The sequence below is a fragment of the Molothrus aeneus genome, chromosome 20, assembly GCF_037042795.1.
Source record: "Molothrus aeneus isolate 106 chromosome 20, BPBGC_Maene_1.0, whole genome shotgun sequence".
Taxonomy (NCBI): Eukaryota; Metazoa; Chordata; class Aves; order Passeriformes; family Icteridae; genus Molothrus; species Molothrus aeneus.
Window position 1 is genome coordinate 9,094,652 of NC_089665.1, and position 23,446 is coordinate 9,118,097.

Consider the following 23,446-nt stretch of genomic DNA (forward strand, 5'->3'; position numbering starts at 1 on the left):
AAGTATTACTATAGAAGAAAGGAATTTAAAACTTTTCTCGAGTCACATAGAGACCTGATTTTGAGGGCCAAAATGGACCATTAGGTCATCCCGTCCAGCCTCTGGTACAAGGCAGGCTGTGGCTTTACCCTCCTACACTGCACACGGCCAGATAACCCGTGCTTGGCCTAAAGCATCTTCTCCAAGAAAACTCCCCAGCCTAGAACACTTTGGGATGGACAAGTCACCAGCCCAGCAGCACTTTTTTTCCAGCAGTTAACCACCCAGCCTGTTAGTAATATTTCATTTGATATTTTTCTGGTTTAAACTTCCAGCCCCGGCTCTCATGTCCATCATTGCTCCACCAAAGAGAGCTCTGGGATGTTGGCATCCTTCCTGTGGGAAGGTGTTTCTGTTGGTTTCTAAGTTTGCACAACAAATGGTTGATCCAACTGCAAATTTCTTATGGAGAAGCAGGCAAACAGAAGTGTTGTCTTACCATTTGTTGTCACAGAATTTGTAGCGGTGGTCGTCGGCCGGGACGATGTCGATCAACAAAATGTACTTGGTCTTGGGGTTCATTCCAGTCACTTTGACCTTGTAACTGGGAAACATCCTCCTTAGGGAAAGCAGAGGATCACCACGTTAGTGAGGGGTGGAAGCACTGGAACTGAGGGAAACTTGCAGCAGCAGCAGCCCAAGAAGCAGATCCACCATCAGAGGGATTCATGCCAGGACATTGTTCTTGTTCATACCTGAATTAAACTCTCTCTTTCCAGAGCGTGTGCCAGTGCAAAAGTGGGCACAAATTTTGATGAGGGTTTAGGGAGGGGGGCTATGGGCCAGTGCCAGTAAAATGAGGGTGCAGAGAGAGATACAGGGGGGTCAACACATCCCTCTTTGTGGGAGGCCTGGACAAGGAGCCCTCACTTCTACAAGAGGCTCTGCCTGGCTTATGGCAGCACCAAAACTGCAGATTTCTTGCTGCTGTGGAAGTGTTTGAAAGTCTGGAGACATGACTACATTTCAGAGGAAACCAAGCACAGGCTTTGTCATCCACACGATCCCAATATCCACCAGGTCCCACCACTCCTCCCGTGTTCCCTCCAAAAAACTGAGAACTGAGGATCAGCAAAGCCTGGGGGAGACAAAGGGTTAAACCCTGTGGTGGTGCAGACAGGCTCCTCTGGCATTCCCAGATTTCCCAAATTCACAGCACACCCCTTAAACCTTGCTGGAGCCTGGAGCCTGGCAGAGCCTCCCACCAGAGCGTGCCTGTCCCACTGGCTCCATCAAGCAACACCAAACTAGAGCATCCCATCCACCAGTGCATCACCAGAGAACACTGACATGCCTCACAGGCCTAAAGACTCTTTGTGATATTGAATAATACCTTTAATAAAGCCATGTGGCTGTGAAAACAGCAGATTCCATCCCAGTCCAGCCCTGCAATCCAAAGGAGAGAGCCCTAATGGATACTGACACTGCCATGGGCTTCCCAATCCCTTGAGGCCGCGGCAGCAGCCAGGATTTGCAGGATTAGGCACTTCACATCCTCAGAATAACTATTTTCTTGGCTCCATCTTCCCCACCTCCTCCTCATCCAGTAAAAACACCCGAGTCAATAGAGCAAACTGGCTCACCACAGCCCTCCAGCCAGGACACAAAGTTCTCCTTCCACGGGAGGATGGAGGATGAGAATTGCCACATCCTGGCCTCGTTCGAATTACGTGAATTAAGATGGGCCCAAATCCTGATGTCATTTCTCCGTCAGACATCAAGGCCACTTTGTCCCCCACTTTATCCCTCTTTTCCTGAGCTGGTCCAAGTCTGCAGCACCATTTTGTCGCTGCTTGGGGAGAAGGCAACAAAATGGGCCCTGTTCAAAATCGTTTCAATTGACTCTTTTAACCGCCCTGCATAAATTCCAGATGTTTACCATGTAATTAGCCTGGACTAAAAAGGGGTGGTTTAGCAATGTCCCTCTTTGATTTTCATTCATAAACTCTGCACTCCTCTTAACCTTGTCCTCCTACAGGTAAGCACCTGGGTAAATACAGTAGGACATTTCAATTTGTGAATACACAGCCCAATTCACACATTGAAAAAAATTCAATAAGGAATCCAATCTGAATGCCAAGATTTTTTTTTTAATTAGGCCTTAAAATGGCATTTTAAAATGAAACAAAAAGAAAAAAAAAAGAAAATTTAAAAAGGAGGATAAAATTATTAAAAAACATAAATGAAATAAACACAATTTGACAGTATCATACCTGCACTGGGGATTTTTATAACATTGAGCTTCTGAATTTCTTTTTCCCTCAATCATTTCATTTACTGGAGAACATCTAAGCTGCTAAAGTAGCTGAACTGATATATTGTAAATGTTAAGTGCTTTTTTAATGGCATTTAAAATTAAGCTTCAGCATATGGAGTTCATATAGCATGGACATGCCTGAGTTTATAATGTTCTTTAGTATAGCCCTCTAAAATAAATACAAAGAGCCAAAGTACTACTATAATATATACAGCTGAAATTCTTTAAGGATAACAAATGGGGACTCACATCTGATTGAAGGTGTTGCTTAACTTGCAAACCACTCACTATCTCGCAGTGGTAGCATTGTACTCAGCAGTCCACAGACCCAGCTACAACCAAGTTTGCCAACTCTCCACATTCTTTTCCAGGAAAACATGGGTAGATTTTAGTAATTTGGCTGTGCCTGGACATTTCATCATTATTATTAGCTGCTGCATTTTGGCCTTAAAGAAAAAATATGCGACTAATGTGCTGTCCAGGGACTTGTCAGTTTAATTTTCTTAATGAAAACATATTTCTCAACCCCTTGGCAGAGGCTCGTTTAGTAAATATCTCTGCAATATGATACAAACATGGGTTGTGCATCTCTGATGGGAAGGCATGACAAACCCGAGAGCTGGGGCCAAGGAAATGCAGTCATAGAGACTGAATTAAAAAGAAAAGAAAAAAAAAAAACAAAAAACAAGAGACAGCACCTAATATCATGTCCTGGCCCTTATTAAATGGCCCGTTTTTAAGAAGGGAGCAGGAACCCACGGTGGAGCTGCACCAGCCCTGCCCAGGAGCGAGGCCGTGCTACAGTGGCTCTATAGAGCTCCCTGTCAGGCCTGGGAAGGGGCCAAAAACCTGCCTGCTTCCCCAGATTTACTCCAGGTCAATGGAGCTACTCAGAGGCACGAGGAGCTGCAGCTCAGCAGCAGCAGCTTTGCAGAGGCAGCCCCTCCGGCAGGCCGGTGCAGCAGGAGCCCGGCGGATGGGCGGCTCCCGGGGATGCTCCGCTCCCCCAGCTCCTGCACAATAGGTTGTTTCATCATCGCCTGCTCGGGGACCGGCAGAGGCACAAGGAGCACCCAGTGCTGCAATAAAACTTGCCAAAGTCCTGCCAAGCTCTGGGAAAGCTCAGCCTGGCTTTGGTGGGAGGTCTGAAGCAAGAGCCGGGCAGATCTCTGTTTTATCCACCCTCCTTCCCACACGGCTCCAAACCGCGGGACAGCATTGCTATGCAGAAACTGGGGACAAAAACTGGGAATTTGGGGCTTCCTGGGGAGTGTGTGCAAGTAGGGGACACCTGATCCTCAGGGCACCTCCCGTGCCAAGGGCAGCTGCAGCCCTGCCTGGGCAAATGGGGCAGCTGGGTGGCGTTCAGTGATGGGCACAAGTGCAGCACAGCAACACTGAAGTTCACTCCGGTGAAGTTTGAGCCACCAGCACTCAGGAGATTAATTGCAGCAATTCCTGGCCTCATCACCTTTTGTTCAGACCCAAAACCTGTTTGGACACAGTGTCCATGGGCCGCAGCAAATGCCCTGAATGTGCCAATGACAACACCATCCCTGGAGTGGGGATGTCCAGCGCTGGACCAGTTTCCTTCCAATTTATATCCCTTTTTTTGAAAGCCACACCAGATGTGTGTCCAACCCAGCAGCACAGCTCAGGTGGAGGCAGCAGGGCCCACCAGCAGCCCCACAGCTGCCCTGCCCACCCAGGGACCAGCCACAAGCACCCGTGTGATGCACAAGGGACTCAGCACAAGCAGCCAAGCACCAGCCCCAACAGCCTCTTCTGCAAAACACCAGAATTGACAGGACTCCAGTTTTAGGCACATTCAAACCCATTTCTCCCTCCCTCCGGCTCCAGCCAGAGCAGAAGGGACCATCCAGGCTCCTCAGCCCTATCCTGAGGGTCTCATGTGCCCCTCAAAGCTCTCTGCTGGGTTTAGTGGCTCTGACAGGCACCTTCCTGTCCCACCCCTGCACTGGCAGGGACAATAGTGCTGCTCTGCCATGCCAGCAGCTCTCACTGCCCCTCACAAAGCAAAACTTAAATCAGATTTTATGTTCACAAAAGAAAGGCACCTTCAAAGAAAGCGATCGTGGGGGGAAAGCCACGGTGCCACCCCCTGTGGCATTAAAACCCCACAGTCCCTGGGTGATGCCCTGGGGAGGGCAGAGGGGCTGAGCCTGGCACTGGGACCGTGGGCAGGGGGAGCAGGGTCGGCATCAGCAGAGCTTGGCACCACACTGCCACAGCCCCAGCTAAACCCTTCCCTGCAGATGAAATGTAGCAAAAACAGTAAAAGCCAGGAAAATAAACAAGCAGCACAATTCCACAGGCCTCCCAAGCTTCAAAGATGATGTGCTAGTGAATTATTTGTTCTGATAATGAAGCAGTCACTGCTTAGCTAAGTTTATGCTAGGCACATTTTATCTCTACATGATATTCACAAATTGTTTTAAAATGAACTGTTAGAATAAGCATCTCTTGTTTATTTATTTATACTATTACTATCCAATCCCCTTAACTGTGGAGCAGTTGCTGACATGGAGCCAAAGCTTCTATTATTGTTCAAACAAAGTTTAATTGATGTGTAATTGGCTGGTTGGATTTGGAAGTGAAAGATAAGAGAAAAGCTTTGCTTTTCTTTGGGGCAGCAGTTCCCAGCCTTTCAGGCTCTCCAGCCTTGGCCTCTCTGTGGGCATTTCACGTGTGTTTTAATGCCCAGATGAGCAGGTCTGGTTGATCCTGGAGAGATGGGTGGCTGCAAAGCTCCCATGTCCAGCAAAATCTTATTTTTTGGGCTGGGGATGGCAAACCAGAAAAGTAGAGAGAATCAGAGCTGCTTGAGGAGCTCAGATACTCCTCTGAACAATGACTGTGCTGTGCCACACTGCACATCAGCAACAAACCCTCACTACCCTCCTGCTCACCAGGATGGAATCTGACCTCCACTTAGATGCCAACACCATTCCTGATGTCCCTATGGATGCATTAGGTGGGAAGGGATGTTTCTGACCAGCACAGGGCAAGCAGGGGATTCAAACAGTATTTCCATAGAGAAAACTGCACAGAACCAGGACACCTGAGCAACCCAAGCCATGCCCTCACCAAAGGCTGCCAGTGCTCTCTGAAGCCCATGGATTTATGAGGATTGGTACTCACGGCACGTCCCTGAGATGTGAATGGTCCTTCAGATACCACTGAGTGCTTCCTTCTGTCTTTTCAAGGGGATAAAAACATCCCCAAGCACTTCAGCAGCTCAGCAGCTGAAATTCTACTTTTTAAGACAATAAGACAAAGATTTTAAAAGACAGACAGAGATTTTACAATCCTTGCTTTTGGGACGATCAAGTAAAGCAGTGACTGGAAGTTCCCGTGCTGTGCTGCCTGTGGCAGATGAGGTTGTGAAAGGATCAGAAAACAACTGCTCACTCAACATCTTGGCTAACAAACCATGTCATGGCTGAGCAACCACCTCCTCAGAACCTGCTGGGCATGCTGACATGCCTCCAGCAATGCTTTCAGAACTCCAAGGCAGGTGACACACCTGCATCCCTGATAACAACTAATGTGGCCCCAAATTCTTCCTGAGACTTGGCCATGGCTGCTTGAGGATGTTTCTCCTTGTCTTCATTGTTAGAAGGGAAAAGAATGGTGTGCAGAGCCTCCAAGAACTATGTCTCCATTCTGATGACCTTTCTTCATTTTTTTCTAATTTCCCTTCTTTCGACAAGTATTTCTTCCACTGACTTAACGCATCTTTAAAAATAATATTCTCCAGGGCAGATTAAAACAAATTTGGGGATGTCAGCTGTTTCTTTTAACCTTTTAAATGGCATTTCCTTTTTGATAGATTCTTGCTTTCAGAAAATACTTTAAAGAGATCAAAGAGTTTTTCAACAGGGTCCCATTTTCCCAGTGTATCCTAACCCTCAGTCCCTTATTTCTCTTATCACCCACGCCACTCCGTTATGACGCTCTGTATACAAAGTAAGAGCAGTTAACTTTGAAGTGCTGGATTAGCCCATGCCAGATCCTTGCCTCAGAATAACAAACAATACAGGTTCAACAGGAGTTCTCATCAGTAGTTCATTTTTCAGCCCCAAATTCACTGTCACTAACACAAGCAACATTGAACTCTCAGTCTATGGGCAGATAGCAGAGATTTATCTGGTGGCAGGACCATGACCTAGTGATGAGAAGGTCAGACAGTTAAGAAATTTTTATATTTTGGAATGGCGAGGTTGTATTTTTCCTTCTGGCTAGCATATCTAATTTTTAAATAAAACATTGTTTCTCACATACTTGAGAACTTGGTGAGCTGGATGACTGCTTTCATGGTCTAGAAACATTTCCTTTCTTTGCCCCATGGTGACTCGAGGCATGGGCAGGCTCCTGGCCATGGTTGCTTCTCTGAGCTTTCATTTTGCTGCAGCTGAAGTTGAGCAGAGAAGGTCCCAGCATGCAGGAGGATGGGAGAGGTGGTGCCAGCAGCACCAGCAGCACAGCACAAAGGTGCTTCAGAGAGAACCTGGGCAAGAGCATGGTCACCAACAGCATGGTCACCAACAGCATTTCAGGGCAGGTTTGCTCCCTCTCCAGCCCTGCTGCCTGGCAGTGGGCTGAGGCAGGAGCCGAGGCAGCCTTGGCACTGCTGGAGCCTCAGCCCCGGTGTCCAGGAGCCTCCGAGGCAGCAGCAGAGCCCCAGCAATGGTTGGGGACCTTCCCCAGCTGATCTGGGCTTGACCAAAGCCTCTCTTCACCTTGCCACAGCTCCAGCACAAGGACAAGCAGGGAAAGCTTTGGGAACACCCTTAACTGTGAGCATCCCATGTCTTTAAAAAGCAGGGATGAAGAGAGAAGTGGATCAGGAACCAGACTCCCATCCCTGCTCTCCTCGGTGTGCACAAGCTCTGCCTCCCTTGCCAAAGCTGTCGACAACTTTAGCAGCACAGCCAAGAGCCATTGGAGTTCACTCCTGCTTTTTCTCTAAAAGCAGGAGTTTCCCTGAACAGGATAATTCCAGGACCCCAAATTTAGGAGCAAGCAGATCAAGCATTCCTCAAATATCTATTTTATTTCTATGTTTTATATTGACGGCTCACATTCCTTCGTTGATCTCGGATATTAAGGTTTGCTTTTGAATCAAAAAACATCAGTAGAAATTCTTGTAACTGCCTCAAAAGATTCTGGACAAATATTTCCCTTTAATTGTAATGAGAACTGGGCATCCATATGCCCTACAGAGCCATGGAAAATTTAACTTTTAAAGGATTATTCACACAGGAAAGCTGCACCAGCTTAGCCAGAGCATTTATACTTCTTCAAACCTTGATGTCCTAAAAACTAGTTTTATTTTGGTTTACTAAAGTTTATTAGGAACAGATTTTTTTTAGAAAAACTGAAATAAGCCACTTTTAAAATGAAACTTGAACATCTAAAGGGGATTTGCATCTTTTCCGCACATGCAAGATGCTTTATCGATTCTACTTTTTTCCTCGGCAGCATTTTCCTCCATATGCTTCTTAAAAGCTGCTACCATAGAGACCAAAGCTGGCTTTGTACCTGTGCACACCCTGCACTCCAGCCAAAACTTAAATTCAGTATCTAGAGCCTCCTGTTTCGCCTCAGGGCCAGTTCTGCTATGACAGAGAAATGACACATTATTTTCTCTTCAGGAGCTGCTCACAAAAATTTGACCAGACATCCTATGAACTGGCATTTTTTACTGATTAAACAAAAGCTTTATCAAATTGTTTAACCTTGGCAATACCTGGATAGAAATTACAATGCTGCAAAGACTGGCACCTGGGAAAAAACCCTAGGGAACAACTCAATAAATAATCTAACAGAAAGAAGAAATCCTGAGCCAGGAAGGCTGTGGAAGCAAAGATTAACTTCCAGCAGAAATAAAGTCTGAAAGATGAGGTTTCACAAAGAATGGTTTGCCACGAGCTACAAAAAGAATCTACAATTGTTCAGTCAAATAATAGCACATAAAAGTGAGAGGAAGAAATCGGAAAGCCAGATTTATAACAAATTCCCTCATTTGCTTTCTGCTTTCCCCACCCCTCATACAATTTCACAAGTGTGGAATTCCTAAAATCCCACAGGAAAGGTGTGCACCCTGCTAGGACAGAGCGATGCCCCCACGGCAGGGCGGCCAGAGGGGAGGAATCCAGATGTGCAGCTGCATCTGCATCCTCTAATACACCCTGTGCCCTTCATTAGAGTCTAGATTGATTTGATTAATTTGATTTAATAGGATCTCACCGACTGGAACTTTTCAGTGAAGATTTTTAGGGTATTTTCGAGTTCTGTAGTTTTTCTAGGAGAAGGGATTTTTTTGGTTGGTTGGTTTGGTTTCAGAGCGGTTTTTGTTTGTTTTAACACACACGCACACATATCTATAAATACACACACACACACGGCAAGGTTTGTGAACAATCATTTCCAAAACCAGGCACTCACAGCTCGCTGTGGGCGCTGGATTCATTCCCCCCATCCCTGGAAAGCGCTGTGAGCAGGGATGGGAACCGGGATGCTGCAGCGGGAACCGGGCACCGGGAGCGGCCGCCCCGCCGGGGCTCCGCGGAGAGGGGATGCTCAAACAACGGGATTCCCTCTGCCTCCCCATAAACCTGTCCTGCAAAACGCCCCTCGAGATGGGCAGTGCCCGAAGGGATCACCCGTGCCCGCTTTGCCTCTCTCGTTCCCCCCCGGCTCGGGCAGCCGCGGGGACCCAGCGCTCCGGGCAGCGCCGGGGACGGGGCAATCCCTGCAGCGCAGACCTTCAGCCCTTTAAAACCATCAGCAGATAATCCTCCGGAGGAGAAACCCGCAATTAGAGCAAACCTCAAAGAGGAGGAAGGAGAGGAAGGCTCTGAGCGGTGGAGCCGGCGCCCATCCTGCGGGCGCTGCCACGGGCGCTCTGAGGGATCCGAGCGCTTTTCTCCAAAGTTCAGGGAACTTTGCTAACATAAACTTTTTATCTTTTGATGATCCTTTTAATATAAAATAATCTCTTTTTTCCCCCTCCCACAATGAAGCAGTCGGACATTAAAAAGATAGCGAGTGCATTTTAAAGATGTTTCCACTTTATAAATCAAACTTTCTTGGCAACAACATGATTTCTATTTCATTGCTGAGCTTGCTGTGTTCTCCTAATATCTCCTACAGATCAGTCCTAAGAGGGAGTAATAATCCCCTAAAGTAATTCTCAGCCCTAAATTCTCGATAATTTATAGTTGGCTCGTTCTGTGGAGCTCCACAATGACTCCCCCTTTCCCCCCCAACCAAGTTATCAATATTTGCCTTGTTTATACAAAAAAAGCTATTTTACACCATTGCCATGGAATTAACGCTTCCGCTGAGCTTTACATTTCCTCTCCATTGAGTGAACTTGTCATTAAAGTCACTCTGTTTTTTTGTTGTTGTTTGAAATTTAAAAATCAGGCTTCCATTTCTTTTCGTTTGTGCCCCTTGAGGTCAGACAGACCTACATTTAAGTGATTTCAACTAACGGCATTCAGGGGCATCTCTGTGCCTGCTGGGAGGGGGATTAGAGTCCTGATTAGTGCCTGCAATTAGCCGCTTTCCCTCTTTCCACACCCCCCCAATGCTAAATGCAAGTGCACACAAATCTCCATTAACCATCGTTTTTTTAATTGGCTCAAGAGGAGGTTTATTATTGCGACTCTCTATTTAAATAGCCTGGGTAAAATAAAATCTGCATGAAATAATAATTTTCATTTTGTCCTTCGCATGGGGATTAGCAGCAGATTGCAGCTCGTGGGCTGCCCTGCCCTCAGCACGGCCACGCGTGGCATCGCTGTGAACCGACACTCGAGGCACCATGGCCTTTAAGTTGTTCGATTTTTCACGCTAATTATTTTGTGTATTTTTGCTGTCGGTGCTGCGGCAGAGCCCAGCCCGAGCCGGGGAACCGAGCCGGGTCCCGGCAGCGGCGGCGCGGGGGCTGCGGGGCTGTGCTCGCTGCTAAAAACACCGATAAAAGCCCTCGTCCTGCATTTTGACACCATTTGCAGCTGAACCCAGTGGGAAAAAAAAAAAAAAAACCAAAAACGTTATTTTGTTCCCTGTTATTCATCAGCATTTCAGCCGCTTTCATTATTTTTTTAAAATTCAAAACTGTTTATTAAAAAAAATTAAAACTTTTTAGCTCGATGGCGTTGCACTGAATTTCGCCAATGGAGAATTTGGCTCGAGTAACGTAAAAAACCCAAATTTTTGTACATCTCGTGGTCTACCCCCCATCCCACCTCCTGAAAGGTGCACTGCCAGCTCCACCGGACAAGGAATGTGGGACTGAGCCCTGTCCATCTGGAGCTGTTTAAACAAGCCACGTTCAGACTTGCAGAGAGATAACATGCACGTTTGGGATGCTTAGGGTCTAGAATTTGGTACAGATATTACACATCTCCACAGGCACACTCAGATACTATAAATTAAGGGTGAAATATCTGACGTCTTGATCCCCTCATCTGAGCTGACTTAGGGAGCAGACCCATCCAAATGAATCCGGCTCTTCCCATCAGCAGACGCTGCAGAACAAGCCCTGAGCTTTTGTACGCCAAAATAAGGTGTGAAAAGGACAGAGTTACCTGCACCATCACTCCATAAACAGCCACGCAGCAAATAAATGGAAGATTCCTGGGACATACACCCCCTCTCCAGGGGGAATAATGGGAATTTCTTGCTTATTAGAGTCCAACTTCCCTACACCGAGCAGCACTGCCGGGATGGAGGAAAGCACAGGGAAAGTGCTCAAATCAATCCCAAAAATCCAGTGCCGAGGGTTGGGTCTGGGTCTCACAGTGGGAGCACCAAACGGGAGGAAAGTCACACACACACTCCATGAGCACCCACGGCTGCTCTGCACGAAGATCAGAGACCACAGAGAAAGAAATAATGCATAGAAATTATTTGTGGGGGTGTTTTTTCTCTGTTTTCTCCCTGCTGTTTGAGTGTCTGGCCGCACAGCTCGCTAGCACGGTGTCAAACAAGCAATGGCAGGGCACGGCAGAAGCGCTCAGCCGTGCTGGAGTTAAACGTTAACGCCTCAATTTTCCTTTCCAGCAGCAGCGAGGTGAGCCCGCTGCCGCAGAAGCCAAGGGCAGATACTTTGGTGCCCACAGTGACACCCGGCTAATTTTCTCGGGAATTAACTGATTCCCGAGCCTGTGATGGTCTGAGGTTTAATTCTGATTCTTAATTTTCTGACATTTATTCTGCCATCTCCCACCAGAGCAGCCTGGGCAGGACAGGAGCCCTGAGCAGATGCAGGGCTGAGTTCTCTGGGCAACTGAAGCCTCTGAGAGGCTCTGGTCTCCCTCCCTGGGTGTGCACACCGAGGGGGCTTTATTTTGATAAAAATAATTATTTGTTTCCAAGGGAAAACAGATTATTTTTTTCAATCCAGAAGTGGCACCCTTTTCTCTTTCAGTTTTGAGATTAAAAGAACCTTCGTACTGCTACAACTTTGGTGCAGAGTGTCCCAGCACAGGTCTTAATGCACAGCACAGAAAAGGGAAAGGGGCTTGCTTTGTTTTGGGAAAAAACCAAAACATCATAATTATGCTAATTTCCTAATTAAAAAATAATTTAAAAAAAAAACATTACCAGAGGGAATCAGGACTAAATGTTTCAAACGACTCCACAATATTTTCTTGCATCTACATTCCAACTGCCACATTCAAACACATGTACAGTTTACACTGAAAAAAATGATCTTACTGAAATCTGCAATCACAATAATATTTTTAAAATGCCACTGACTGTACCAGCTCTGCAAAACACAGTCTTGGCAAACAGGGCATTTCATAGACATCAGAAGCAATACACGTTTGCAGGGAATTTTCACTAACCTGCCTGCTTTAGTTATTATCATTTCCGTGCCAGCTTCATGAAATTTCTTCCATAGCTCCTTCTCATGGAGATAGACTTTGATATTTTCTATTGTCTGTAAAAAAAATAAGATAATGAGAACAGCAAGAAACGATGGAGAAAACGTGCGAGGAGGGCTGGGAAAGGCCGGGGAAGGGCTGGGGACACTCAGGGCCCGCGCTGCAGCCGAGGCCGCGGGCGAAGCCACCAGCCTGAGCGGGAGGAGGATGGAGTCTCAAAAATTCCGCTGTCCTTTGCCAAAAATAAAAGAAACAAACGGAAGCCGGTTTTAATTGCAGACTTTCACAACCAGGCAGGACACTGCGGATAAATGGAATTTTTTCTTTTTTTTTTTTTTCCTTTTTCCTAGGGGAAAAAAAAGTCTTTTGGGGTTGACTCGCCCTAAGCCTCCCAAAAACCGGGGACAGGAGCAGCCGCGGGGACAACGGATCCTCGTCCAGGGCCGCGCTTTGTGCGTTCCGCGGGATGCCGGGGACATCGCATCCGTGCGCGGAGCGAAGGCACAGAAGCCGCGTTTGATTTAGGGATGGAAAACCCGCAGTGAATTCCCCGCCGGGCCGCAGCCCCGGGAGGAGCGGCGGCGGCTCCGCCACGGGTCGGGCCCTGCCGGCCGCGGCTTCCAGCGCTCGGATTCGCCCTTTACCGACTTAGGCACCGACGGCGGGCCCGGGGCGGCCTGCTGCGGACAGGGAAAATAAAATTATAACAATAAGAAAAATAAAACCAAAGAAAAGTGAAGAAAAATGAGCTTTCCTCGCAATCCCTCCCCGTGTCGTGGCCGGGGGAGATGCGCGGTGTCGGGCCGGGCTGGTGGCGGGGGTGAGGCGCAGCAGGGCGGGACGCGGGGCCGGACGGAGCGTACCTGCTCGGGGTCGGGGAGCTGCGGGCTGCTGAGCGGCGTGCTGCTCCCCCCGGCTACGCCGAGGACGGGGGAGCCGGCGGACGTGTCCGCATGGCCGGGCGCGGGGGCTGTTGGAAACCCTTCCTCGGTTTCAGACAGGCTTTTCTCCTGGAGCATTTCCTTGGGGGAGAGAGGCGCAATGTTAGCTGGCGGCACCGGGGGCCACGTCCTGCCCCTCGCCCAGCCCCGGGCACAGCCACCTGCGAGGTCAGGCCCTCCCGGGCCGGCCCGTGGTCGCTCCTCGGGCGGCGGCACTGGGATGTGACACCGTGGGCCCCGGGGGAAGCCGCTGTGCCCGGCAGAGCCGGGCCGGGCCCGCCGGCCCCCGCGGGGGAGCCGCCCACGCGTGGCTGCGCTCCCGCTTCAGGCCAGGGCAGCTCAGGTCTGATGTGGCCGCAGCCCCCCAGCCCCGATTGTTTCTCCCCTCCGGTACCCGTCGGGAAGGGCAGCCCGGCCAGGTCGGTCTCTCTGCCCCGTCCCGTCGGGGCTGCGGGGGCTCCGCGATGAAGAGCTGCGGCGGAGCCGGACGGTGTAAACAGGGGGAGTGCTGGGCTCCGAGATAAAAGGGCCCCTCTTAAACTTGGACGGAGACTGGGAAAAGCCAATAAAGATAAGGCCTGACAGCTCCGCCGGGGCTGCCGCGCATCAACGCCGACTTTTACAGCGCGGAGGGACGCGGCCGCCCGCCCCGCTTGACGGACAGACAGACGGACGGGCAGCGGCGGCGCGGAGGGGGAGCAGCTCCGAGGGGGCTGCGGGGTGCCGCTCCGGGGACCGAAACCGGCGCTGGCCGCGGACCTGCGGCCCCCGAGGAAGCGCTCCTGAGCTCGGCCCGCAGCCCCGGTCCCTGCCCCGAGCCGCCAAGGCCGAGCCGCTCTTCGGGACAGCGGCTGTGAAGGGGAGAGAGGGGCTGGGAGCCCAAAGTGCAGCTCCAGCAGAGCTCCAGGGAGAGCGCGACTGGCACCCCAAAGTGCAGCTCCAGCAGAGCTCCGGTGAGAGCGGGGCTGGGACTCCCAGCTCCATTCGCACCAGATATCCAGGGAGAGCTCCCGCCGAGGAGCCGGACAGCCAGCCCGGCTGTGTGCGAGCGGACACACATACCCCAGCGACCAGCCGCAATCCCCGGGGCAGGGAGCACCAGCGGGGAGCACGGTACGGGGCTCAATGCCCCGAGAACTCCACCGGTCCCTCCGCCCGGCTCGGGGTGTCGGGACGGGACAGCCCCAGCCGAGGCGCGGATGTGTCCCGGTGTCCAACCGCAGAGCGGAGCCGGGTGACCGGGAGGGCACAGGTGGGAGGGAGGTGTCCGCGGCGAAGCCTGAGGGCAAGGCTCCAGCCCCGGACCGGTGCTACCGGGGTACGGAGCAGGTTGGCTGGCGGGGAGCAGCAGGCAGCAGCGGGGCAGGCTGGCGGCGGTGTCCCGCCCCAGGCCGGGGCTCGGCGGGCTGCGGGGAGCCCCGCACCCTTGGAGCCCCCGCTCCCTCCCGTCCTTCCCCCCGCACCCCGGGAACTCACACGGCCGGCCGAGGGGCAGGAGGCGCAGCGGGGGGCTCCGGGCTTGGCCTGGGGGCGGCTGCGGCATGAAGGGCATCCGCGGGGTGCTCAGGCCGGGAGCGGCTCCTCGGCCCCCGATGGCAGCGGCGTGCGGAGCATCCCCCGCTGCGCGGATTCACTTTCCCTTGATCTCGGCGGAAAATGTTCCATAAAGATCCAGTTTGGGGCCTTTCGACTCCCTCCCTCTTTGTCTCCCCCCCTCCCTTTTCCTTCCCCTCCTGTTGCTGACGTTGCCGCTGTCAATCACATCCCTTTACACCGACTCTGGCCCGCTCCGCCCGGCCCGGCCCGGCCCGGCCCCGCGCCCGCCCGACGGTCCGCACCGGGGGGCACCGGCGGGGGCAGCGGCCGCCCGGCTCCCGCGCACCACAGCCAGCCGCGGCCTTCCCCGGCCTGCCTCGGCGCTGCGCCGGGCCTGGCGGCGAGCGGAGCCGCTCGTTGCTCCGGGAGGAGCCCGGGGAGAGGGGACATCCTCGGCACCACCGCCCCCTCACAGCCCCGACGGTCCTGGGGCTCCCCACTGCCCGCCGTGGAGCCGGGCAAGGCCGGGGCTGCAGCGGAGGGCATAGGCCGCGCTTGGAAAGGCACCCGGCTCGGCGGGACCCCGCGGCGGGAGCCGGGGTAGCCCGAGAGAGGTGATGAGGAAGAGCCGAAATCACGCCTGGGCAGGGGTCCCGCCTCAGGAGGGGCCCACAATCCCCGTGGGGCTCCCTGACCCTGCACTGCAACCAAAACGTCCATGTCCGCCGGCCTGCGGCCTGCCTTCTGTTGCGGGTCTCCCTTGCGATCCCGGGGACGAGGACAGGGCTCCCCCTCTTCTCCATGTCGCGACAGAGAGCCTCGAGCCTTTCCACAAGGCAGGCAGGACCTGGGGGCCACAACAAAGCCAGGCCAGGCCGTCAGGGCCGCCCCGAGGTGAGGGCGGCAAGGGAAGAGGCCCCTCACACCACCCCGCTGGAGCTCCCTCACCGTGCGGCACGGGCACCGCCTGCTCGGGGCTCCCACCGCCACGCTAAACCCCCAAATCAGGAGGAGAACCCTTGCGGGAGAGTTCCCGAGTGCTGTCGCGACTTGAAGGGCCACTTCAGCTCGGCTGTCGCGATTACCAAGCCACATACACAGAGGCCCGCAGCGCTGCCGAGCCGCCCCTCACATCGGAACCGCGCCCAGGCCGCGCTACCCTTGTACACACAGGCCTGCCGCGACATCTCCACCTCTGTGCCCCGCGCTATGTCGCGACAGCGCCAGGCTCTGCGCTTCACCGTGCCCCCCGAGCCCCTGCTCATCCCCTTACCCGAGCCGGGGGTCCCGGGCGGGCGCCGAGGCGCCGCTCGCTGCCGCAGCGCCGGGCTCACAGGGACCCCGCCATGGGCCGGCAGGGGCAGGGGTCTTATCGGGGTTTTCTTGAAAGTGAATTTAAACCCAAACTCACTCCCACCGTCACGTGGTGCCGAAATTGGGAACAGGAGCAGAATAAAAAGTAAAGTGGGGTCAACCTCGTAATGAACCTTTTCCCCACTCCTACCAAAAAAAAAAAAAAAAAAAAAAAAAAAAAGAAAAGAAAGAAAAAAGGAAAGGGAAGAAAAAAAAAAAAGGACCCGAGCGGGCCGGGAGATGCGAGGCGAGCGGAACTCGCAGGAGCCAGCGGGATGGGGCAGGTGAGACCGGGCCGCGGCGGGTCCCCACGGGGCTGGGGCGAGAGGAGACCCGCGGCCGCCCTGTCCCCGCACGGACCGAGCGGGGACTGAGAAGGGGCGAAGGGTGAGGGGCAGCGAAAGGCCTGGCCCAGCCAGGGCTCCCGGAGCGCCGCTCCCGCCGCTGACCCGCCCCGCTCGGTTCCCCGCCGGTTCCGCGGTCGCAGCCGCCTCTGAGCTCCAGGCCCGGCCCGTGCCCCAGCCCCGCGGGCACCGCGCCCGCCCGTCGCTCTGTCCCGCCGCCGGTTCCCACCCCGGCTGCCGAGGGCCGGGCTCCACGACAAGGTGAATTTTGGTGTGGCTCTGCAGCCAGGACCGGGGGCTCGGCTTTGTCTGGATGGGTCTCCCCTCAGCCTTTCCTCCCGCAATCGCGGCAAGGGGAAATGCCGACCGCTGCCTGAGCTTCGTTAAATGCAGTGTTTTCCCCCTTGAACAACAACAAAAAAAAAGGCGGAGGGGCAATCCCAGGTGGGGAGGATTTAATTGAAGTAAATCCTAAGACTCTCAGGCCTCCTTCCAGCCTGATTTCCCCGTCGGTGCGTACGGGGATGCAGGAGCGGAGGGGTCGGGCCCATTCCCCGCCGTGCGGCCCCGGTTGGGTCCGGCCGCACTCGGCTCACCGTGCCCTGAGCCCGGGCAGCACCTGCCCGGAGCGGGCTCCGGGATCGGTTCCTCCGGGACCGCACAGATTTCCTCATCCCCCGAGCACGGGGACGGGGCCGACACCGAGGGGTGAAATGTCCTCGTCGGACGGAGCCCCCGGGCTGCGGCAGCTCCGTGCGCTTCCCGAAGGCTGCGGCAATTGACGGCGAGGCGAAACCAGCCCGACTGTCATCACCCGGCAGATAAACGGCCGGATCCCCGACGGCAGGGTGGCTCCTATTCACGGCTCATCAACGCCGAGCCAAGGGAACAGTGGGAGGACAAGCCCCGCTTGCAGGGACCAGCGCTCCAAACCACTCATCACTGTCACCGAGCTCGCTCATGCCTTGGCCCTGAACACCGGCGATTAATAAAAGTTCACTGTCGCTTTTCTCCGGAGTTACACTCAGTCCGCTCAGGGGAAACTCGAGTGGGATCCGTCCCGCGGGATGCTCCAGCGCTTTTCCTTCCAGCCGCTGCCCCTTTCCGTGGCTCCTCTTTCCCCGAAGAAAACCTGCTTCTTTTCCCCACAAGAAAAGCTGCCAGCCACGACGGACTCAAGGGGAGAAGCGAACCCCGAGCCCGCACCCGACGGAACCCGACGGCGGCAGCGGCGGCTCAGAGCCCCGTGCGAGGCGGGGGGAAAGTCAGGACCGAGCCTCGACCGCGTGGATTGGCACAGATTTACTGACTTGAGAGGAAACTCACCGGTTTACACAGCTGAGAAGGGTTTGAATGGATGAGTACTGAGAAAATGTTGCCGAATTTGGCCAGTAACAAGGCTGGGAGAACGGAAGGCTAATACTGAGTTATGCATGAACTCGGGAGGAATTACACAGCATCAGAGTCTTGCTTCTAAACAGCGACAGTGCCAGATTTCTAATAACTGTGTAATATGCTTATTTATACCATACAAGGACTTACAAACCTCATTGTGCATAGCAGCTGGGTCATATTTCTTTACCCTTCCATTCCTCAGGCTCTTTTGCCAAGAGACTGGTACCAAACACTTCTAGGCTGAAAGGAAAACACAAAATTTAATCGCAAAGAAACGATGACAAGGAAGCGTGGGTAAGATACGGACTGACGTGCAGCCCTTTAATCTCAAGCATCTGCCTGAAATAGATGCACGAAGGGGGCATTGGAAATTTGCACGGTTTGAAATACGAGTGATTCTCTGCTTCTAAATCGTTCCCCCAATTATCCACATGTATTTCCCTGACCTGGGCACGTTTGTAGGCTCTAAGGCTTTGTTTTAAATTGTTAAATAAATATTTTAACGAATGTTTTAAAACGTTGTAAACGAATGTGCTGCTCAGTCTCGCACCAAGCTCCGCTGGAAACGGGTAAATCAAACGAAGAACCATATTCCCATTTGTTTTTAAATATTTGTGGGGGGTATTTGTTAATTTTATCCCAGCGAACCAAGTGTACTCAGCCGTCGTAATTTCAAACAAAGCTATGCAAGATGCAGCCCTGAAATGTTAAACCTGTATCCAGAAATAATTAAATTATGAACGAATATTCATGTATGTAGACATTTTTTTAAAGCTTAAGTATTTTAGGAAAAAAAGCTAACAATCGTGGAATTGGTTTAATTTTTAAAACTAACCCAAATTTTGTCCAAATGCTTTACGTTTTTATTTTTGAATATGCTTACTTATTATTTTTTGAAGTAGCATCTAAAAAACTAACATTTCAAATCAATCACACAATTTTGAAGGAAGAGGTTTTACCATGAGCTTGGCAAAGTCTTTGTAAGAAGGAATAGTCCAGAGATCACTGCCCTGCTGAGCGTCAGACTGAGATAGTCCCCAGCGGTATTTCCCAGCCAAAGCTCTGATTTAACTTCAAGATTTACATACATTAAAAAAAAAAGAAAAAAAAAGAAGCTCCATCTATTTTGCAATAACTTTTTTGATTTTAATGAAAAAAGTCCTAAAGCTACAACATGCTGGAGGATGGGAGGATGGGAGCAGGCAAATGGAGCTGGAATGGAAATGATGGTTTAAAAAATAAAAGGAGAACAAAGGCCAGTGCTCAGAGCTGGTGGTTTCTCTGCAGCCTGGCTTCCAGGGCCAGAGCAGCCCCAGCTCTGCTCCCTGCACCCACCAAACTCTGCTGTGGGGTGGGGTCTGAGCAGGGCCCGCCATTGGCACAGGATGGGGGCCAAGCAGGCCCTGCCACCCCCTCTGTGCCACTCAGAGCAGGTCAGTGCCTCTGCTCACACCATCCTGAGGCCCGGAGGGCAGCCTGGGAGAGAAGGGACTCGGGTGTGGGTCAGGGTGGCAGAAGATGTGTGCATGGAGAGGGGACAGCAGCCCCAGGACAGCTCAGTGCCCCGCAGGGACCTTGGTGCAGTGGGAGGAGGACACGTGGAACCTCCTGGTGAAGCTGCTCTGGAGCTGTGGGCAAAAAGGAGAGGCCACAGCTCCAGAGATTGCACATCAATCCAGCAAGGGACAGCACAGCAAGCCACTTGTCACAGGAAGAAAAGAGGAGAGCCTTGTTTTAAGCCTTGCATCAGAGCAAGAAACTGCCTTAAGGTATTGCAAATCCAGGCCAGTACGCTGGCAGAGCAACGTGCTGTGGTTCTGCACAGAGTCCTTGGCATCATCCATCCATCCATCCATCCATCCATCCATCCATCCATCCATCCATCCATCCATCCATCCATCCATCCATCCATCCATCCATCACTGTGCAGGGATGAGGGACTGGCAGAGTCCTGCCCAAAGTGATTATTCAATTTGTGCTGGGCATGAGGAGGAGGTTATTGCTCTGGGAAATCACTGTCCCCCAGGGTGAACAGAGGGAAATGCTGGTCTGGGTGAGACATTCCCAGTGTGAGGAATGAAGGCAGCCAGCTGCCAGCTCTGTCTCTGCCCTGGAGCTGGGCATAGACGCTGTCCAAGCCCCCAGTGTGACACAGTGACAGAGCAGCCAGGGCCAGGGGGGCCAAACAATCCTGTTCAAACATCAGAGCCCCCTCAGGGGCCAGAACTCCTGACCACAGCCTGAGCAAGGCAGCACAGCAATCCCTCACAGCCACCAGAGCCTGCTGCTCCCTTTGGCCAGTCCCTTTGCCCCACAGTGCTGCCCACAGGGAATCTTTGCTCTCTTTCTCCCTCCTCCAGGGCTGGACCCAGCGTGGCAGGAGGTCAAAACAGGGCTCAGCACTGCAGCTATGGGGAGGGAAGGGAAAACATTGAGCCAGAAGCAAACAGGGACCCTGGGGGATTAAACCCTTGCCAGAGTGCCGTGCATCACCCTCCCAGGGATCAGTCCTGTCCTGGCTAAATCACCCAGGGCAGGTTTAGGGGTGTGAGGCAGCCGGGATTTCAAAGGGCAGAGGGGAGCAGGGAGCAGCAGGAGCTGGAGTGGAGAGGCTGGAGCAGAGGCACAAACATTCATCCGGATGTGGAGCTGCTGGGGAGGAGGAGGCAGCACAAGGGGATGGAGGAAGAAGAGGCGAGAGGGAGATGAGGGCAGAGAGGAAGGGAGTTTGCGGGTCTGGGGAGCAGGAGGCTGGGGGAAAGGGGCCACCCTGGGGAAGGGTTTTGCTTCAAGGGCAGCACACATCACCAGCCAGCCTCTGGGATGTGGCAGCTTGCTCCCTGCTCAGTCACATCCCCCCCATGGCTCCGTCCCACTGCCGGGACACTGATGTGAAACACATTCCTTGGGCTGCAGGGGACAGGGCCAGGCCTGGGACAAATGCTCTTCTGCACTTTGGGGATTGTCCTCCCTGCCCAGGGAGTGGGTTTGCTCTGAAAACAGGGTTCAGTCTTAGGGGTGCTGTTGGCCCCCCAGTAAAGGGACCAGAACTGCAAAAAGGCCCCACATTCCCATTCCTGGGGAAGGTTCTCAACAGAAGCAAACAGGAAGGGAAAGGACAGCCAACTGGGATGGGGCCCAGAAGCTGGGAATTTCCTCCTCCTGGGACATGACTTGCTGTGGGACCCCAAATTTGCTGTAGGTAGAACGAGGGAAGCTGGAGACAGGGGAGAGACGAAATGCTGGAGCAGCATCTGCCCCTGGCTCCAGCAAGGAGAGAAAGGATGGCTGAGATTCATTAAATAAAGAGACAGGAAAACCTTGCTTAAGGAGCTGTCTGGGAAAGGGGCCATTTCAGGCCTGCTGTATACAAGTGCCAGTGATTTGGGGCCAGAACAGACAATTGCTAAAATTTCCTCCAGGCTCTGCTGTGTGAGGAGCTGCTCTCAAGCAACGCAGTTACAGAAAGTTGTGGGGAGATTGCTGCTGCTTTTCTGCAGGCTCCATCAGAAGAGAAGGGAAAAGATCCCTTAAATTAGGATTTTTTTTTCTCACACAACAGCTCAGAGCACTGACCTGGTGGTGCAGAGAGGATGAGGCAGCTCCTGCTGGAGGAAGGGCACAAGCATCTCACCATGCAGTGGGAACAGAGAGAGGGATGGAAAAGGGATTTCAGGATCCTCAGGATCAGTCTGCACCTGTCATAAACCAACAGGGTGAAATTGGGGAAGAAGCAGGAGCAGGGGGGACAGCAGAGCTGTTCCCATGGTGAAGGTTTGCACCACTGAACCTCAGCACAGCCACAGCTCCAGAGTCCAGGTGCTTCTGCCCCTGCCATTCCCTGCTCTGACCTGGCAGCCAGGCAGGGAAGAGAGCAAAATGGGCTCTGCCCCAAACTCCAACCACTGCTCCACCACCAGAGAAGAGGGATCCACGCTGGGCTCTCTCAACTTGCCCCAGGTGATGAGGCTGCCAGCTGGTCAGGGGCTGGCCTGGCTGCTTCGGGACATCCTCAAGACTTTCCCCACCTCTGCCACATGATGTTCATCCATTTCCATGCTGGAAAATGTCTGGAAAATGCTTGCCTGGGTTGGGAACATCGACCTGAGGAAGCACTTTGGCCAGGGAGCCTCAGACACTGTGGGGACAGCAGGCACAGAGCCAGCAGCAGGATGGTCCTCTCTGATACTGACACAGAAATCAGGAGCTGGGGAGGGCTCCATCCCCTCTCTCCTGCTTTGCCATGTTCCTGCTCCGAGCTGAACCTGGGAAGTGTAAAACTTCTGGGTAAGAAATGCTGCTCAGTGCTTTCCAGAGCAGCATCCTTCATCTACAGCACATTCTCAGCACCTCCAGCCAACGAGAACGCTGTGGTTTTGCCTCTGTGCCGGTGCCACACTGCAGAAAAGCCTCAGAGCTAGAGATAAATGCCCTGAACCAGATGAGATCAGCCGGGAACACCTGATCCTCATTCCCACAAGGTTATGGTTGAGGTTGCGAAACGAAGGAAGTGCTGCACTGGCACGCTGGCAGCAAATCAAAGCAAATGACATTAATTAAAGCAGATGTTAGGAATAGGAAATTAAGCTAAAGCAACATTTCATCTGCAGCGTCTTCTCCGGGCACTTTAGAGAGGGTATAAGTTTACTGTAGGGAAAGAGAAATGAGGAGGCTGGTGCAGAGGATAGATGTGCGGGAAGTTAAAAGAATTAGAGGAGAGTTTTAAAAGCTTTAGACTATACATTCAAGGTCATGTTCACTCTCTGTATTTATTTTGAATTGTGGGTGAGGGGGAAGGCTGAGAGTGCTGGCTGGCACTGCAGGAAGACTCAGACTAACATGGACCAAGCATCCTTGACAAGGGGGCTCAGCCCTGAAATTGGGACCCTCCACACTCCTCCCTGCACGGCACTGATGGACCTTGGCACCGGTTTTGCAAAAATAATTTCCTAATTTTGCTTTTCTCAGCTCACTCAGCCCCAGAATTTACCAAAGCTCAGCGCATTTCTCTGGGCAGCTGGGGACAAGGGCACCCCTGTCCCCGCACAGAGGGGAAACTGAGGCACAGCATGATTCACAGTTTTGGAGCACTCGGCAAGGACAGGGCTGGGAGCACTGACCAGAGCTGTACTCCAACCCCGTGAGGAGCCACGAGAAGCCCCTCGGACCCTCTCCCATGGTCTCTCTCAGCCACGGACCCTTCCTCCTGCTCCCGCCCTCGGGGCTGGCAGCGATGCTGCAGCCCCGACCCGTCGGGGGCGTTCCTGGGGCTGCACTGACGCACCCGTGTCATCCCGGGTCACCCGGCTTGTTCCAATCAGGGCCACATGCCTCTCTGTGCCGGGGCTGCGAGCCCGTGGCCGCTTCCACGTGGCCCCTGTGCCAGATCACACGGTGCACGTAGGCGTCCCCATGTCCCTATGGGAAGGGGGTGACATCCCCGCTATGCCCAGGCTGTGCCAGGGGCTGTGCCACGCGGAGTGCCAGGAGCACGGCAGAATTCCCACCTCTCCCTCTGCCTCCGCCGTGCCCCGGCAGCGGAGCGAGGCGGGAGCGAAAGATGCTGGTGCAGCCTCCTGACCCCTGCGCTCTCCTCCTGCGCTGCTCCGCTCCCAGAGCGGCTGCCGTGTTTCCCCCGGAGCCATAAATTGCTGG

General features: G+C 53.0%; 1 protein-coding gene across 1 annotated transcript in view; it reads right to left on the reverse strand.

Annotated features, from left to right (window-relative positions):
- The window catches only part of TBX4 (T-box transcription factor 4), a 34,216-nt gene extending 16,262 nt beyond the window's left edge, over positions 1–17,954 (reverse strand). The window contains exons 1-4 of the mRNA XM_066563604.1: positions 17,943–17,954; positions 13,086–13,244; positions 12,184–12,278; positions 479–598 (exon numbers count right to left, since the gene is read on the reverse strand). Coding sequence (XP_066419701.1) covers positions 479–598; positions 12,184–12,278; positions 13,086–13,244; positions 17,943–17,954 — 386 coding nt within the window. The remainder of the gene's footprint in view (positions 1–478; positions 599–12,183; positions 12,279–13,085; positions 13,245–17,942) is intronic.
- Positions 17,955–23,446: the final 5,492 nt, after the last annotated feature.